Source organism: Camarhynchus parvulus, chromosome 2, assembly GCF_901933205.1.
Source record: "Camarhynchus parvulus chromosome 2, STF_HiC, whole genome shotgun sequence".
Lineage (NCBI taxonomy): Eukaryota > Metazoa > Chordata > Aves > Passeriformes > Thraupidae > Camarhynchus > Camarhynchus parvulus.
Genome location: NC_044572.1, coordinates 147,613,386 through 147,632,503, shown reverse-complemented (window position 1 = coordinate 147,632,503; position 19,118 = coordinate 147,613,386). Strand labels below are relative to the sequence as shown.

At 41.6% G+C, this 19,118-nt stretch overlaps 1 protein-coding gene across 8 annotated transcripts in view; it reads left to right on the top strand.

Annotated features, from left to right (window-relative positions):
- Window positions 1-19,118, top strand: part of PTK2 (protein tyrosine kinase 2) — a 188,217-nt gene that overhangs the window by 82,424 nt on the left and 86,675 nt on the right. For all 8 annotated transcript variants that reach the window (XM_030968664.1, XM_030968624.1, XM_030968634.1 and 5 more), the window contains 3 exons: window positions 311-537; window positions 12,664-12,830; window positions 18,646-18,733. In XM_030968664.1, coding sequence (XP_030824524.1) covers window positions 311-537; window positions 12,664-12,830; window positions 18,646-18,733 — 482 coding nt within the window. Of the gene's footprint in view, window positions 1-310; window positions 538-12,663; window positions 12,831-18,645; window positions 18,734-19,118 lie in introns of those variants that run through there.

Genomic DNA, 19,118 nt, shown 5'->3' with positions numbered 1-19,118 from the left:
CTATTTCATGTTGAAGGCTTTGTCAGGGACCTGGGTTAAGTCACTGAGAAACAAATGGAAGAGGTTTTGCTAAAGGTACCACTTCTGTAAATGATTGTGGTGGTCAAGTTCAGATCACTTGCTCCAAGGGGCTTTCAGTTTCTCTGGTAGTCATCTGGGTAGGTTTTTATGTTTGTAGATGCATAAATATTTTAGTTGCTTTCCAAAAAGGAAGTGAATCTTCATGGTTTTCTGGTAAATGCTTTGTATGAAGAAGTATAAGATTCATGCATACTCAAATTAATTTCTTTCTTTGTTTCACTTTCCCTAGAATATGACAGATACCTAGCATCTAGCAAAACCATGGCAGCAGCATACCTTGACCCAAACTTGAATCACACCCCAAGTTCAGGTGCAAAGACTCACCTCAGTACTGGCATGGAACGTTCCCCTGGCGCCATGGAACGAGTCCTGAAGGTTTTCCACTACTTTGAAATCAACAGTGAGCCGACCACGTGGGCCAGCAATATCCGGCATGGAGACGCCACTGATGTCCGAGTGAGTCCCTTTTCAGCATTCTTGTGCCATCCTTAGGTGAAGTGTTATCTTCGAAAATGGGAGGTAAAAATGGGAAGCAAGCAAACACAAAATTTCATGGTTTGTTTTAAAAGAATCTTGTATATTTTGACTAAATTTAGGAACTTTTAAGTGGGACCAACCTGTGTGACACCTCGAGGCAGGAAGGAGAGCAGGGATGGAAGTGACATTAAATAAATGTGTTTAATTGTAAGATATGTGTATTTATGTGCTTAAAATGTTTGAATATAATGTGTACATCACTTAGGGAAAGAAATACTGTTTGGAAACTTATTCCCCTGTAGTGGGGGAAAATGGAGCTCTGAAGAGTCTCTTTTTTCCCCCCAGACAGTCTGTCCATCCTCTCCCCCTGCTAGTCACTTGCTGCTTGTATTTTTATAATATTGTCCTTCAGTTCATCTATGGAAAAAACCCAAAAGTTGTGACTTTTAAGATTACAGATACTTACTCTTTAAAGGGTTCTGTGGAAATGTTATATATGCATGAGAGCACTTTATTGTGAACTTACATCCTTTCTAATGGTGAGATCTTACCTTTTCTGCATTTATCCTTTAAATTTTTGAGGTTTTGTGGTATCTAAAGTGTAACTAAGCCTAGTTTAGCATGTCAAATGCTTTTGTGGTTTACTTGTTTTTTAATTATCCTCCAAGAGCAGAATCTTGCAGGCTGGTAGGTGGTGTGTGGGGTTGTTTTCTGCTGTGAGGTACTTGCTGTGGAAGCAGGTCCCCATCTGCTCCTTCCTTCCAACAGTTCTTCAAATTCCACTGCAAAGATTCTGCTGGAGAGGGAGAGTTGTCATGGAGTGAAGGAGACTTGTTTCTCCTTCTATCCTCTTAATTTTCCTTTGTGCAGGAGAAAATGAAATTAATAAAAAATCATAAAGAGTTTTGAGTGCTTATCTCCCTTTCCCACTGTTTATTTCCTAGCATGGCTGTGTGTGCAAAGGCCCAAGAGCATTCCTCAGTGGGGGAGGTCTTGTGATCTTGAACACAGACGTGTGAAATCCAGGGATTTTCATTGGTGATGATCAGAAAATCTGTCTCTTGTCAATTCAGTAAGCTCCTATCTGTGTTTAGGGATAATGTAGTGAGTGGACAGATCAGAGGTTCAGCAACAGAAATCATTATCATCAGTTGCATACATTTTTTTATGTGGAGTAAAGTTTTTTTGGGTGCCACTTGAAATGTTTTTGCTCCTTGACTTAAGTATTAATGGTTTGCTATCTCTAATCTGATTGATTTGTTTCATAAAGTGCATTACTTGGTACAAGGGGAGGAAAACTATGTCTCAGTACATTTTTAACCTTGCAAACCTCTCCCATGGATAAATGTCCAGGGCTCTTAATGTGGTACTTGAAATGAAGGCTGTCTTTCCAGAGAAGTATGTAAAACCCTGGAAAACAAAAGCAGATATTAAATCAGTTTTTTTCCAGCTCAGGAATACCTGTGGTTATGAACTTTAAGGATACAAAACTTGGACTTGCTAAGAAATTCAGTGCTGAGTTCAGTTGGCAGTTCTATATTGTTTTTGAAAGCAAGAATATGCCATTTTTTAATAAAAGCAGGGTCAAAAGAACAGGCATGGAGCACTTACTTGATGCTCGCCTTAATTTTTAATTTTTACATATACTTTTAATTGGATGGATTTTTCCAAGAGAATGGGATTCTTGTATTGTTCTGATGGGTGGCTGTTAAACTTCCTTCTTTTAGCAAATGTCCTGCTTTTGTTATTTTGTTCAACTGGGACAGTGACTGTTGAATGCGAATGTGCAGGTAGTAAAGGTCTAGCACTGATGTATTACCATGACATTTATTTTAGAAACAGTAAACCCTTGTTGGAGTACAAGCCTACATTCCATTGGAATGACTGCTGTTCGACCAAGCTGAATAATTTAAGATTAAAATAGCCTGTAAGGTTTTTATGCCTCCTTTTGTGGAGGAGACTCTGCCATTTCTTCTGAATTACAGCCTGAGGGAGGAGACTGGAGCTGGGGTTGTTTCCAAGGAGCTCTGAAGGAATATTCAAAGGTGAATGTCTTTGGGATAGCTCTGCAATTACAAGGAAAAGAAATAAGGTCTTCCAAGGCTGCTCCCTGGTCAGCACAGTTGCTGGTGATAGCTGGGGAACATTTTCAGTATTTGGGGTAAATTTCCAGTGTTAGAAGTCAGACCTGGTCAGAAATCTCCAGATGAGCCAATTAAAGGTGTTTCTGCTGCTAAAGCCAGAGGACTTTATGGAATCTACCCAGAGAAAGTAAAGTTGGAATTTTCTTTCCTGATTTGTTGTTCCTAGCATCTTCTGTTTCTAACAAAGTGCAGTTTGCCTTTGTGAATGAAGGATGTGTTTGACAGTCAAAGCAGCAATAAAAAGGCCTTTTCTCTCAAAAAAAAGAAAGGAAAAAAATTATATCCTAGAGCATAGAGTAGAAACAGTGATTTCGTTGTATACCTTCTACAAAATTCCTTGGTCATGGAGGGAAACACTTTTCATTAAAAATCAGGTGGTTAAGCTCATGAACAGAACTCAGCTTTCTGTAGGAGTCCTTTAAAAGGCTGGGTTGTGATTTCCTTGCTGTTTGTTTTAAAATGTCTTTCACCAAGACAGCAGTGTGGCTACACATAGGCTTTGCTTTGAGAAGAACTTTGGGCTGTGGACCTCTGCTTATTCTGGATGGATTTAGTCCCTCAAAGACTTCTGTTTCCTCAGAGGGATGAAGGCATTGCTCTGCAGTGGATGCAAGAGCAGCTTCTCAATTCTGGGAACTGCTTTCTTGGATTTCAAAGAACTGGCATGCTCTCCTTACCCTCCTTTTCTTTGGTGTTATACTAAAGGCGTGCTTCATTTCCAAAAGAAAGAAAAGGCTTTTATGAATGTGCAAACAGTGGTCTCCTCCTGTGAATGTGTATGCAGACACAGCCAAACATTTGCCAGGGGAAGAAAAGTTGTTTATCTTCCTTGTTTATCTTGGTATGGCTTGTTTGGATGTGGTGTCTAGGTGCTTGTGCACAAAGGGATTTCCAGGCTTCAGGCTTGGAGGGAATGCAGGGCATTCTCTGCCCTGCTCACAGCCTCAGGTGTGGCATGTGAGGAGGTGGGTGTTGCTAAGATGGAATTTTTTGGTCTCAAGTGCACCCTGAAAGTAAATACTGCCACTGGGTCTTGATGAGCACTTAGGAGAAAATCACCTCTGTTTTCAGATGTGGTTGAAGCAGAATTGTTACCATAATTAAGGAAAAAGAAAAAAAAAGACTGCAATGCATGTAGCAGATTGAATGGGTAGAGAAGGTCTGGGATTTTTAGAAAATGGGCATTGGGAAACCTTGTGTGAGCCCTTACAGGTGACTTTTGGTGAAGTGCAGATCTTCTGTGCAGTCTCCTTTTCCACCCCAGCTTGCATCAATTACACCTTTTTTAAAACTTCTAGCCTTTAAAGCTTGTCTATGATTTTTAACTACTAGTTGTGAGAAGTAAAGATGTGTTTTATGTGGAAATAACAAACACAAATCTCAAACCAGGTTATTGCGAGACATGTGTTGTATATTGATTATCAGAAAGGTTTTTTTCCTTCCCATTTTGTTATACTGTCTACAACCTAAGCTGGATAGAGATAGCATTAAAACTTTTAACCTGTCAGGACCTGATTGGTCCTTATTTTTGTAGTTGAAGAGAAGCATGGTTAGAGTTCTTGAACAAAGATAGTGTTTGGGGTTCTCTTAACCTGTTCACAATTCAAATGTCCTTTTCTTCCTTTTCTATGCAGTACCACCTTCAAATGTTAGCTTCCTTAATGTTGACAGAATAAGAACTCAAAAAGCTGAATTTAAAAAGTACAATCTTAGCTAAGGGGAAGGATATTATCTAACTTTAAATAACGCTAAATGCAAGGACCATTGGTTACAATCCCATCCCATTTGCAAAAAGACCAGAGCAAATTCATCAGCTTCCCTGCCCACCTGCAAAACCCTGCTCCTCTCAGGTATAAGGCACACGTGCAAGTTAGAAGGTTGTGTGCTCTGGTCTGTTCTTTAAGCTCAGTGCTTTAGGGGAAGGGCTGAAGCACATTCAGCTGGGTCTTCACTAAGCAGTTAATTCAGCTGTTACTGTGTGTTCCTGTGTGTTGCATCTTCTTTCCTGTTTGCCTCCCATTCAATCTATGCTGTACTTTCTCCTATTGGTGCAAGAGAGCAGAATGTTTGAGTGGAGATCCAGTTTGTGGTGGAGGAGTGGAAAGATCCTGTAGTGCAAAGGTCTGCAATTCAAATGCTGTCCTGGTTAAGACACGAGTTTCATTGGCATCTGGGCCAGCTCCTTCTTGCTGTTTGTTTTCTCATGCTGCCACCGTAGCTGTGCTGGCACAGGTGGTGTGACTGTTTTGGCAAACTCATCCAAGTTTAAATGAATGATTGTTTTGCTGTTGTTTTAAATCCAGATCAGTTCTGTAATCTTGTTAGCTGCATTGTCTTGCAGACTGACACAGCTGAGATGGCTGGGGGGAGAAAGAAAATGCCTGTTTATGCTGGCACTGAGGGGACAGAATATTAAAGCCTTATTGATGAACATCCCTTGTCATCCTCAGCAGCATTCTTGGTTTCCAGACATTTCCCAAGAAGGATATTGCCTGTTCTGAAAAAGGGCAAAGGCTTGTCAGTCCAACCTCAGTTCCAGATGTGATTTCACCTGCTCACCTCCAAGTCTCCCTCTTTTTGAAACCTGTGTTATTTAGAGCCAATATCTGGACAAAAGGTGCCAGACATATACTGTGGCTACTCTGGAGCAGATCTGGGCTACACCATACTGATCCTGAGCTCGCTGCTACCCAACTGTGGAATGGCCAGATGTGCTTTATTGCTGCTTAGTTCCTCCCAAGCCAGAAGCTTGAAGAGTTGTAAGAGAATGAGCATGGAGTGAAGCTGCTCTGGTGTGTCTACTGCAATCTGTAAAGGAGATGCAAATATATTAACTGGATGAGTTTTTATCTAGTGGGTTTCTTTTTTAAAATAGATTCCTACTAGATTTAAAATAGATTCTTACTGTATTTAGTAATGGGGGAGCAGCTTGGTCACACAAAGCTCTGTGGAAAGAGGCTGTGAGTGCTGGCAGGAGTCAAAGCTGGATTAGTATTTTTGGTGAAGTCAGCTCTTCACAGCAATGGTTGCATATTCAAATCTCATTTCTGTGTGTGTACAGTGCTTTGAGGCACTGTATATATATGTGCTTTGAGGCAGTGGAATTATTTGATGTATAGAAGCAGACTGGAGGGCAGCGATTCAAACATCAAATAGATGTGCGTAAAAAATGTATAAAATCATTTCTGGTCTAGTATAAGAGCTAGAAAATTGGTGTGATTTACCTTTTTTCTTTCCTTTTCTCTGCTGTGTGCCTGCATGAATTGTACTAGATAACAAGGCATGGTTGAATTGTTATTTTGTAGGTACCTCCCTTCTGAGAACCTGAGAAAAGTGGCAAGAATTCAAAATTATGAATCTTGAAATGTAAACAAAAAGGTGTATGGTATAGTGATAATCAGTATACTAAGACAAAAGTACTCTTGGGCTTTAGAATGCCTGTTTTACTTGTGCAAAATACCCTTGATACCCTCAGATGAGACACACATGCAAAATAACATTTTAAACCTAATCTCAATAGCCCTTTGACATTTTTCTGAAAACATCTAGATCTGTAGATGGCTTCAAGTCAACATCCTGCATCCGTGTTTTAATTGTACAAAAATTGGATCCAAGGGGGCTCTTAGGCTTTGCCAGAGCATCTGAGGATAGGGAGTAGTGAAATACAGAAAAATCTGGGTTAGAGAGGACATTTAAAGGTTGTCTGTTCCAGCCCTGCTGCAGTGGGCAGGGACATTCTCAACTAGATCAGGTTGCTCAGAGCCCAATCTAACCTGGCCTTGAGTGTTTCTGGAGATGGGGCATCCACCACATCTCTGGGCAGCCTGGTCCAGTGTTTTACCTCCTCATTGTAAAAAAAACTTCTTCATGATATCTAACCTAAACCTTCTCTCTTTCTATTTAAAGCCATTTGCCTGTATCCTGTCACTTCATACCCTTGCCAAAAGTCCCCTCCAGCTCTCTTGGAACCCCTTTAGGCCCTGGAAGGGGCTCTAAGTTCTCCCTGGAGCTTCTCATCTGCAGTTAGCAGCCCCAGCTCCCTCAGCCTGGCTCCATGGGGGAACTGCTCCATCTCTCTGATGGTCCTGGTGGCCTCCTCTGGACCTGTTCCAAGAGCTCCATGTCCTTCCTGTGCTGGCCCCCAGAGTTGGATGCAGCTCTGCAGGTGGGGTTTCACCAGAGGGGACAGAGGGGCGGAAGCCCCTCTCTCACCCTGCTGCCCACACTGCTTTGAATGTTCTGGAAAACTAAATTTATAGTCAGCTTTGAAAGCAGCATTGCATTAATTTGGGAAGTGTGCAGTAGGATCAGAAAAGTGCTGATTAATCCAAGAAGACTGGAAAGCAGGGCTGTAGCAGCTCTGCTCTGTCAGTGCTGTCAGTGTGTGCTTGGAAGGTTCCTTGTGGAATTCTGTGTGGGTGTGGTGAGGTATTTGGGATGACAGATCTGAGCATGGTTGAATGTGAAAGGCTCTGAGGCACTTGGTGGATGTGTTGCTTGGGCTGAGGTGTCTCTGCTGGGACGGTGACAGGATCCTGGCCAGCAGGACAGCCTGTCTGCAGGCTGTGCTTTCAGTATGAGCTTGTTGGGCTTCAGGGGCAGAGTTCTTGTGCAGCCTCATCAGTTTCCCAGTCTTGTTTATCATATGATACACAAATGTGCTTGCTGGATAAGCACAGTAATGAGAAAAAGAGGAATGTGGGCTTTGTGCTTTGACTGTCAGACGCTGTTATCAGAGGACAGCCCAGATTTTGGTGTAGTGGGCTCATTCTAGGATTCTCCTGTATGGAAATGATAAATTAATTTTCATCAGACCTTTGCCATTTACTTTTGTTCAGCTTTTCATTTAAGCCCCCCATATAAATCTGTCATCAGGAGTTACAGTACTTGACATATAAATAGTGTTTGACATATTTGAAGTGCTGCACAAACATTAGCACGCTGTGCCTATGTCAGAGTTGCTACTTAAAAGACCTTTTCTGGTGCAAGAAACTTTGTCCTTCCAACTAAATAAGGAAATTAGGTTTGTAGTCACACTGGGAGTATATTATTCTGTCTTCAATTTATTCATAGTAGCACATCAGTCTTGTTAAATTACAAGCAATCAATTCATTTTGACTCATTTACAGAAGCAAAGTATTATTGATACATACTGGGAGAGCCAAGGGTACTGTGTGCCCTTCGGCCTTTGTCTGGTCTGTCTTGATTTTTCAACATTCTCCTAAATATGCTCTACTGTAAATTCTAATTTTGGGCACATTCTCCTAATTTAGGGCAAATATTAATCTATTTTTTAAATGAGCTGTGATGCATATCTGTGTTTCTTTAGACAAATGAGTAAAAATGAGTGCTATCCAGGTTTCTACCTGTAGAAAAACCTGCTATCCAGGTTTCTACCTTTTTCTTCTTCTCTCTGGGGTAAAGGGAGTGAAAGGTCACCTATCCCTTGCCTGTTATTGATAAGAAATTCCTCTGAAGGCTTCCCACTGTCTCTTGCTCAGCTGTACTAGTCTATTTTATGTTCAGAATGTAAATGTCAGCTTCAGAAACTTAATTAAAATCAATGTGATTACAGTAAACCACATTCAAGTGGCAGATGATTGTGTGACTGCCTTGCAGTTGTCGGGAGCTGCCAACAGACAAATGAAAACTCCTCATAGGAATTTATATTCATGTAGGGATGGATCCCCTCTACTCAAAGTGAAATCTCATTCTGGAGTGGGTTTTTGCTGGAGTCAAGCTCTCTAACAGGTATTAATTTGAGGTCAGGAGTTTGTGGTCCAGGTTGAAACTGATGGTCCCTACCTGGTTTTTTCCACTCGGCAATCCCTCTGAGGAGTTTCCTGAGTTGCTGGTTGCAGTAGAGTCTGGAGAGATTTCAGATTTCCTTGGCTGTGCTTCCAGCTAAAGGATTGTGGTGACATGTCCCAGCAGGATGCTGTTGTTGCTATTGTGCAGTGGTTAAGCAGTTAAGTTGTTTGTCTGGAAACTTCTGATTAAACATTCTCATCAGTGCCACCCAGAACATCAGGCTGCTTTGGCAGGGCTCCTCACAGAGGCTGTCACCCATCCTGGAGTGATGGCAGTGGCTTTGTTGGACACTCCAGGCATCTCCACTGGGTCTGTGGAGTTTGCCCATGACCTGAGGAGGCTGAACATGTTATTTACTACTGATGGGAGTTAAATGCACTGATCTGATGCTGGCTGCAGTGCCAGTGCAAGCCTTTGGGGATTAATCTTGGAATGTTTACAAAGAGCAGCCAGGGCTGGGCAAGTCCCTGGGGCTGGATGAGGCTCCCTGTTCTGTGCTGGGTTCTCCTGATGGGGCTAAATGTGTGGCTCTAAATGTTTTAGAATTCAATTCCTCTGGTTTATTAATAAAAAATTATATAAGCAAATAAATGTTTTACTAGAGACTGCAAACCAGCCATTTGGGGTGTCTAAATCACCACGTTTCCTTATTTCTCCAGTTTTTGGTTCTGACTGTGAGTTGATAGCACCTGGAATGAGCTTTGCAGCTTTCCTAAACAACAGCAAAGAGAAGCACTTGATGTGTTTGTTTCATAGAAAGCACCACTTCTTCCTTCCTGACAATACATGGCTTTTTAGAATATATTTTCCAACACTTGCGCTTGACCTCCTGTGCACCTGTTCTGCTGTCCCCTTAGTGTTTGTGCTTTTTCTTGAGTTGCAGCATGTACTAATTGCTGCCAATTATTTTCTTGGGCTGACAACAACTACCTAACCACATACCTCACCCTTCTTATATAAATCAGAAAATATGTCTATTTTTGATTTTAGATTCTGTGATAGCTTTAGATTTGATTGATGATAAAAAAGGCTTAAAATCTTGCTTGATTTTGGTGGGAATTAGGACACTTGACTTCTTCAGTCCTTTTGAAATCCCAGCCTGAAGACTAGAGAGGCTCTGAGATGTCCATCTTGATTCCTTCCTGAGTAAGCACTAATGGTTTCAGCTGAGCCTTATGCATCAGTTGTCTCAGTAGCTCATGGTCATAGATAATTTTGCCATAATTTTTTCCTTTCCAAAGCCATTTCTTATCACAGCAGTCATAACTATCATCTGAGAACACGTACCTCCATTTTCATTATCAACTGACAGCGTCAGAGATGGGGGGAGGGACGGATTTCAGAAATGTAACGCTGTATGCTGCATACTCTGTGCAGGGTGCAGGAAGGGATGAAAATGAGTGAATCTCTTCTGTTTGCATAGAGAAAAGCTGGCACCATTCCCTTGGGATGAGAGCTTGCCTGCTAAAATGTTAGGCTTTACTGACTAAGCAGAGCTTGTCCTTTGGGTGAAGAAGAGGTTAAATATGCCTCTGTCTCTTCTGAGAGTACTTGGTGATGGTGAGTGTTTCCAGGGATACAGGCAACCACTCTCCTTTGTAGTTTGTGATACAAAGAGCCTAAATGCAGGCAAGAAACAAACTTAAACAATTTACATTAAATGCAGATTTTAAACCTGTTCACTGACCTGATAACAGACCTTTGGAATTGCTGGGGAAGGTTGCAAAAAGTGAGCTGCTTTAAGAGGAGACAGGATGAGTAATTGGAAGAGTTTCACTGTAGGCTGATGAATGACAGAAACAATGCTTGGCTTGGGAAATCCACTGGGATAAAAATAGGCTGAGGTTAGAAGAGCACTTGGGGGAAGTGTTCCCTTGTGCTTGCCTGGTGTTGCCTCATCCCTGGCACCCATCTGTGGCCTCTCTGCTTCCTCCTTGAGTTGTTTTCCTGAGGAGCCTGCAGGGAGCTGCTCCTTTGCATCAGACCTTTGTTCCCAGCAGCTCAGGCACCTTCTGGCTGTCGGGACAGGCTGTGGCTGGTGAGTGTGGTGCTGCCAGCTGCTTGAAAGCTTGGATTTGCCCACAGTGTTGTGAAGTTTCCCTCCCACACAATACCAGCCTCTGCAAGCCTCCTGCTTGCTTTGCTGCTGTCCATCTTCCTTCAGGCCTGGGCTCGCCATCCGCTTTGCCCTGTGTCCAACCCCAGGATTGGGAGACAAGGGAGACTGGGGGCACTGCAGGCTCTGAACCAAAAAGATGCTTCTGAAGGTGCTCACATTGCTGCTCTTGGACACAGGGTCCTGCTGGGCTTGATGAACCCTCTTTTTCTCAGTCTCCATGAGCTTACTAAACATGGCTTGTGTTTCCTTCCTGTAGGCTTGAAAGAATTTTGTTTTACATTTCTCTGTGCACTGTGTTGCTTCTGAGAGATTATTTAAAGGTTGCAGTTTGAGGAGATGTGTGAGCTGATTTAACAGCTTGATATCACCTCACCAACAGCATGATTCCACTCCTACATGTGTCATCTTCCCCCTCTATTCAGATTTAGTGCTTTCTTAGTTCTCTTTTTGCAGTTAGTTTTCTGCTTGCTTAATTTGCAGAATCAGGATTGTAAACATTTTCTTTGGGGTATAAAACAATAAATTTTGGGAAGCAATCACAGAGTCATTTAGTTTGGGAAAGACTGCTTAGGTCATCAGATCCAGCTATAAGCCCAGCACCACGACCAAGTTCACCACTAAACAATGTCCTCAAGTGCCACATCCACATGGTTTTTGAACACTTCAAGGCATGACGACTCCACCACTTCCACAGGCCAGCCAGTTCCAAGGCTTTTACCCTTTCAGTGAAGAAATTGTTCTTAATACCAAATCTAAACCTCCCTTGGTGCAGCTTGGGGTCATTTCTCCTCATCCTGTCCCTTTTCTCTGGGAGAAGAGTCTGATCCCCCAGCCTGGCTTCAACCTTCCTGTCAGGGACTTGAGGAGAGCGTTAATGCCCCCCTGGTCCTCCTTGTCTCCTGACTGACAGCACCATCCTGTAGAAAACCCTCTGACCTAACTCACTCCAGAAGGTCACCTCTGGGTCCTGTAGAACTTCCACTGGTTATGTGCTGAGGTTTTGTTGGAATTCTGAGCAAGAATCACTTGTGCATCTCTGCCTGCATCTGTGTGTGTGTGTGTACCAGTATGAGCGTTTTCAGTAGGAAATTTTGAAACCATTCCAGGCACAGAAGCAAAGGCCTGTGTGAATGCCTGAGAGAAGAGTCTGGGAGCAGCCATAGCCCTGGCTCCTGCTGAGCTCTGAGCTCCTGCAGCAGAGATCTGCTGCCTTCCCTTCGACAGGGTTGTGAGGAGGCAGCAGAGCTCCTGCTGGCTCCCTGCTCAGGATGAGAGCAGGACAGCCCGGCATGGTGCACCTGAAGGGTTGCTCATCCCTGCTGCACTAACACTTTTGATTTTTAGTTACTGCATGCCAGATCTTTCTGGTGGCTGACATGGCAATCTGCTACAGGTTTATGTAAAAGGGTCTTTTCTTGGGCAAGAGATCTTCAAACTCTGAGATTTACCTCGGGGCAAACAACATTTGTTGTGTTTGAGAATGTTCCTAAATAATTATCTCTTGCCTGGTTTTATAAGGGATCTCTGCTGAATCTCGAATAAGTCAGGGGAGGAGGGGGAAGGAAACCAAGGGGCTGTGGTGTGACCTATGAAATCCGGGCTGTTGAGGCACTGAAGAGGATGAAAGTCCAAGATGATTTTCTGGTTCTTGATGGAGAGTGACTTTAAAAGACTGCTGGTAGGCTTTTTGAACTAATACATCTTGCTTTCATCCACAAACCTGCTTTTGAAATTTTGGCTTTTATGTTACTCTGTTTTACATAGAGGAAATACTGGCCTGAATCTGATAAAATGGATGGAACATATTTATTGATGTTTTCTGAAGTCATGCTAGTAAAACTTCAGCAATTGCAATTGGTTGTGTGAAAGAGTAGCTTACAATAAAATATGTTTAGTGTTTTTAATGAAGTCACTACCTATGTGCTGCTTAGTATTTTTTGTAGGGTATTACATGGTAATATTTAAAATTTTAAAAAATACATATTTATTGTATTTTACAGCTTGTAAGGAGTGTGTATTTCTCTGTTTTAGGGCATAATTCAGAAGATTGTGGACAGTCACAAAGTGAAGAATGTGGCCTGCTATGGGTTACGGCTCAGCCACCTGCAGTCTGAGGAAGTTCACTGGCTACACCTGGACATGGGGGTGTCCAATGTGAGAGAGAAATTTGAACTAGCCCACCCTCCAGAAGAATGGAAGTAAGAATATAACTCTGTTAAATGTCAGTCATAGAAGTCTTCCTGCCTTGTTGTAAAAAATACTCTCTGATTTGATTTACTAAGAAATATCTTCTTGTAGTTGAATAGAGCTGGTGGAATGGGGGGAAATAAACCCACCAAATTCCTCACTGAAAGCTGTGAGCAATGGTTTGTTTGCTTTAAGGAGTTTTTGTTGTTGTAAGGGGCTTCCTGCCAACTGAAGAGAAACCTGGGATTTAGAGGAAGCATTAAATAGGAACAGAAATCTCCTAGTCATTTGTGCTGGAATCTGCAAGTTTTGTCATACTTAAAAGTTTTAGGACAAGAATGGTATTCCTAGTTGTGGTATAAGCACATGGCTGCAGTTTTAAAAGGATAAATCTTGTTATTTAAATAAAGCCAAAAAGATATTGTTAAATACTGGTTGTACTTATTTATAGACTGAGCAGGAGAAATGTGAATTGAAAAGAGTGAAATGCAGTCAGAAATCATTTTATCCCTCTGCTTTTAAAAACCTCTCAGTTGTTAAACTTACTTATATGGAGACCCAGAGCAGTAAGTGACATCTGCCTTCCTTGTGATCTTCTCAAGTTAAGCCAGGAGCAATGAACAGTAGAAGGATAACTGCAGAATTTTGGGGTTTTTCATAGCCTGGGCACATTTGCTGAAGTTTTTCATTATGCTGGTTAGTTGACTAAAAGAAGTGCCATAACCTAAGCTTCTTTAGCTTTTTAGGAGGGTAAGTTGGTGATACCCACTCAGGACAGGAAGGAAGGAAACTCTCTCCACTTTCCTGATAGAAAGACAAGAGGAAACTAAAATTTATTTGCAGAAAGACACAGTAGTCTACTAGAGCAAATGGGGAGCTCAGAGTTGTAAAATACCAATAAACCAAATAGAGATTAAACCAAGGGAGAGATTAATGTGGTTACTTGTTCACTACAGGGGCGTTGTGCATCTGTTTCTGTGGTTTATGCTCATAACCACAATTATGATGAAGTTGCTGGTTATTTTAAAGGATGCACATACATACCTTCTGCAGAAGTATTGTAAATAGTCTATACATAATTTCTCACAAGTGGAGTTGTTATTTTCTAGCAGATGTCTCATTTGGCAATATTCAGTTTGTAAATTCTCTTTAGGGTCCCGATTTTAACAAATTTGACAAATTCAAAGAAATTAGGAATATTTAAAACCTGTGTTTCAGGAATGTTGCATATTCTATTTTATGCGTGTTATATTTTATTGTTTCTGTGATCTACACAGGTATTTTCCCTCACAAGAAGTTTTTCATTGATAATATTGTGAAATCACACCTTAGAAAGGAGGAGATTCTTGAATCCTTTCTGTGATTAGTGGTGTTATCAAGTGGTGGGTGAGATGTGAATAATTTATGCTGTGGAAATTTGTTACCTTGTGTACCAGTGTCAATTCCATTTTTATAAGGCAATGCAACTTGCATGGTACACATTGCAGAACACATTTAATTGGTTTTAAAAACAAAGTTAGATATTGTTTTGAAGCCTGTGGAAAGGAATTGTGTAAAATGCTCATGAAAGAGCTATGATAAGGTGTAAATTATTCAATACCTTTCCAAGTGTCATTTAGTATGTTATCAAATACATGCAGCCTGACATACCTTTTAAACTCAGAGAGATTTGCTGTGCATAATCAAAATACTGCTGTCATATTTGTAATGCCAAAACACAAAGTGTCTAAGATCATATGACAGTACTTGTAGAAATATTTAGATTACTAAAGGGGAAGTAGTCTTGGAATGGTTCTTAAATTAAAAGCTTCCTATAGTGTTAGTAAACCACCAAATACCTCACATTTGTGAGGATTATTTTGTTTTTATCATCCAAATTAAAAGTTTATGTATTCACAGTGTTCAGAAGTTACATGCTGGAATTCTTCTGGACTAATCCAGTACTAGAAGTTACAGGAATTGTCAGTAGGTTGCACACAAAAGTTACCAGGGTAAAATCCATCACCCAGCTGGGTGAGCCAGGGTTAGCAGGATGTGGGGCTCTTAAATCACAGATACACAAAATGATGAGGGTTGGTGTTAATACTGAGCCTTGAACAGCAGGCACAGCTGCTGTCCTTCGTGCCTCTGACAAAACAGCCCTGTGCAGAGCCCTGTTCCTTTCACTGGTGTTTTGTGTCACACAAAAGGAGTATCAGGAGGTTCACATAACAAGTGGTGTGTGTTGGAGCACCCTGTTCCCCTCAGGGCAGACACCTCCTAGCTCTGTAGTTGGGGTTTGTGAAGCAGGTCCCTGTAACCAGGTGACATCCATGCTGTGGCTCTGACAGGTAGGAGCCACCCCAGTGCTCAGCAGTCCTGGACTGTGAGTTTTGGTAGCTGTGATACAAAAGCCCTGGCACAGATACCAGGCCAGATCACCTGTGGGATGGTTTAATGAGTTGACCAAGTTGATATAACAGATCTGTCCCTCTCCTTGCTGCAGTCTGTCTTATCTCTTCTCTGGTTTCCAGTTATCCAGTCCTTTTCCTTTCCTTTTGTGAGCCTTAACACTTCTATAAGCCTGCAGTGAGCTGGTTCAGTTCATTAAACTCACACAAGACTTCTCCTTTGTCTGCCCTTTTGGTTCTCATCTTCTTTGTTCTGATTTTTTCTGTTGATGTGAACTGAATCAGAACCTGCTGCAGGCAGGGTTGGGATTGGCAAGATTATTTCTTTCGGTGGCACAAGTTGTTAAGAGTTGGATCAACCTTTTTATTTTGGCTCCACCAGCTGCCCTGGTAGTGCTTGCAGAAGCAGAGTGGTGATCTTCCAGGAATAATTTATCAAACATAAGGGGAGTGATCATCAGCTGAGATGCTTGCTCTGAGAGCAGACCTGGTTTGTGAGAAAGAGACATGTCATCCTTGTCAGTTGGCTGCATTTCAAAGCCAGTAAATGTAGAGGATATTGAAAATTGAGCCCATCCTTGTGTTGGCCTTTGGAAGTCAGCTCCTTCTTCATTCCCACAGGCAGAGATGAGGTTATAAATAGCTAATGAAGGTCACTCGCAGTCACTGTCCCAGCTGAGCTGCTTTGCCTTACCTGATTTTCTCATGAGAGCCTGTTGCAAGAAGCAGCACTTTCATGGCTCAGTTAAGAAGACAAGTCCCTGTAAAGGAGAGAGATTGATTCTTCTCTGTTTGTTTGTTCTTTGGGGTTTTTTTGGTTGTTTTTATTTTTTTAGTCCCAGAGAGTAATGGCATTCTGCATCCTAGAATCACAGAATTGCTTGGGCTGGAAGACACCTCTAAGGTCATCAAGCCCTGTAGTTAACCCAACTCTGCCAATGCCACTACTAAACCATGTCCCCAGTGCCACATATGTATGTCCTTTAAATCCCTCCAGGGATGTGATGCCACCACTTTCCTGAGCAGCTTCTTCCAATCTCTGACAGCCCATGAATAAATTTTTTCTGATATTGAATATCCAATTTTCTGATCTATAATTCAGTCTAAACCTCTCCTGTGCAACTTGAGATGGTTTCCTCTCATTCTATCACTTGTTAATTAGGAGTAGAGCCTGACCCCTACCTAGCTACATTCTCCTGTCAGGGAGTTGTAGAGAGTGATAAGGTCTCCCCTGAGCCTCCTTTGCTTCCTCAGCTGCTTCTCACCATATTTGTGCTCCAGGAGAGATTTAGGTTGGATATTGGAAAAAATTCTCAATAGAAAGGATTGTCAAACACTGGAACAGGCTGCCCAGGGAAGCAATGGAGTAACCATCCTTGAAAGTGTTCCAAAGAAAGTGTGGATTTGGCACTTGAGGACACTGTTAGTGGTGAACATGGTGGTGGTGCTGGGTTGATGGCTGGACTTGAAGATCTTAAAGGTCTTTTCTGACCTTAATGATTCTGTCATTCTAAAGTGCACTGGATTATAGAGCCCCCAAAAAGGAAGGAAGTCTTTTACACAGACTTACTTTATTCCATATCAGTCTCTGCAGTTGTGTTTGGCAGTAGATTTTAGTGGATATGGCAGAATAAAAAACAGGAGAGGCTCTGCTTTTCTGGACAGGGTGCTTGTGCTGCCTTCTCTCCCTGACACATAAACACCTGCAGGTACAATTTGGCTGATACCTAAATTTTAGTGAGTAAACAGTTATCTGCTGAGGATCGTGAAACGTAAAGGCTGATCAGCAGTAGAAGGTGATTCTGTGTTCCCTTGCATATGAGAGTAATTTGTGAGAGTTTGTCTTAAAAGACTTAGAGTATTTTTTTGTTTATCTGTGTCTGTGTCCTTGTGTCACGGAATGGTTTGGATTGAGAAGGACATTTAAGGAGCGCTGAGTCCAGCCCAGTGACGGGGCAGGGACACCTTCCACTATCCCAGGTTACTCCATGGTCCATCCAACGTGACCTTGAACACTTCCAGGGATGGGGCAGCCGCAGCTTCTCTGCCAGGGCCTCACCACACTCAGAGTAAAACTTTTCTCCCTTGTATCCACTGTAAATCTACTCTCTGTCAGGTGTTCTCAGCTTTCCTGCATTTCACTCTTTAATTTAACGACATGTTTTCTGTGCACAGGAATGATGAAATATATTGCCATACTACAAGACATCACTCTAGTATTATTTGTATACAGTGCGTGTATTTACAATTTCCACATTTTTTCCTTATTTTAATGGTTTCTAACAGGACAGTGTATTTTCAATGTAAATAAGGATATTGTAAGTTCTGCTTGCTGTGGAAACCTAGGCTGCACTTACCCTAGTAAATTTTTACCAGATCCTCACTTAAATCTTGATTACAGGCAGCCAAATCACTTGCTGAAAAGAATTTCTTGTCCTGCTGAAACCAACTGATTGAAATGTTGTACTATTTGGTCTTATCATGAGCAGATTGTTAAATATACTTACTTTGGGAAGTAGTGTTAAGAGTGTGTGTTAGGATATGCTGTGTTGGCACAGCCCAAGGGATGGAGACAAATGTTATCAGATTTTCATTGAAGGAATGTGTCAGAGGAGGAAGCAAACGGTCTATGTCAAACACCATAGGCTGTTACCACAGGACAAGCAATAATACTAAACTTAGGGATTGAAAGCAGAAGTTTATGACAATAAATATTACTAAATTTAGGGGCTGAAAGCAGAAGTTAAGGTTTGAGAAGTGATACAGATTTGGTGTAGGTCGTGGGTAGAGGCTCATTCCGAGTTTCCCTCACTTCTAGTGTAGAAGTACCTTAAAAAAGATGACTGTCAGGTTCAAAACTGTTTGGCTTTTGCATGTGTCTTGATGATGAATAAGGGAGCAGAGAACCTTTTCACAGAGAAATCCCTGCAAAACCTATGGAAAATCCTGGGGTTAATATTGGAGCATAGATCAGAGAAGGAGCAGAGTCCTGGTCCTTGCTCTGGTGGGTGATGCTGTTTGTCACTCCTGGAGCAGCAGGATCAGCGTTTTAAGTCTCTCTTGTGAGAAGCAGAGATAAAAACTGTTACCAGGGGTCATGTCAGGGCTTCTGGCAGCTCATCTGTTGTCACCTAATTGGGGCCTCCCTTCCCATGGATGTGGAGCTTATCTGCGCCAAGTCTTGATGCTTGGTCCTCTCTGAAGCTCTGAGAAGGCAGCAAGGCTCTAAGTTTGCTTCTATTACAAAGGTCCTTTGTAAATATTTCTGTGAAATGTCTGTTACAGAGAAATTCCAGTTTAGTTCTCTTGAGTAATCAAAAAGGAAGTTTTCCATTAGTTTTCGAAGCTTATTTTGAATTTATTTGCATTTTTAAGAATGTTGCGAAGAAGTCTTAATCTTAATTCTACTCAAAAATCTCTTCTTTTTGCTTTTCAGATATGAATTGAGAATTCGGTATTTGCCAAAAGGATTTCTAAACCAGTTCACTGAGGACAAGCCAACTCTAAATTTTTTCTATCAGCAGGTATGTTCTGTTCTTCTGCTCTGTCTTTTGCTGATTTTGCTGAATTTAGAGAACTCTGGGTTTGTTTATGTGGGTAGCATATTACTGCAGAAGCAGAAAAATGGAAAAAACTTAAGGTTGCATATATAAGGCATAAAGGGCACAAAGCCCGTGGCATCTTTCTGCTTGAGAAGTGGTGAGGAATATGTTCCAAAACCAAGGTGATTCTGCAGGTAATAATTGTCCTAACTCAGATAAAATTGACTATTGTTCCACTGGCTTCTTACAGTTTATTCACACTTGATTAAACTGATGAATTTCTTTATTTTTGTAAGTGTAAGTAAGTGACAATTTCACTACAAACCATCAAATGCTTTTCCCACTCACATTCTTAGGTTATTTTCTT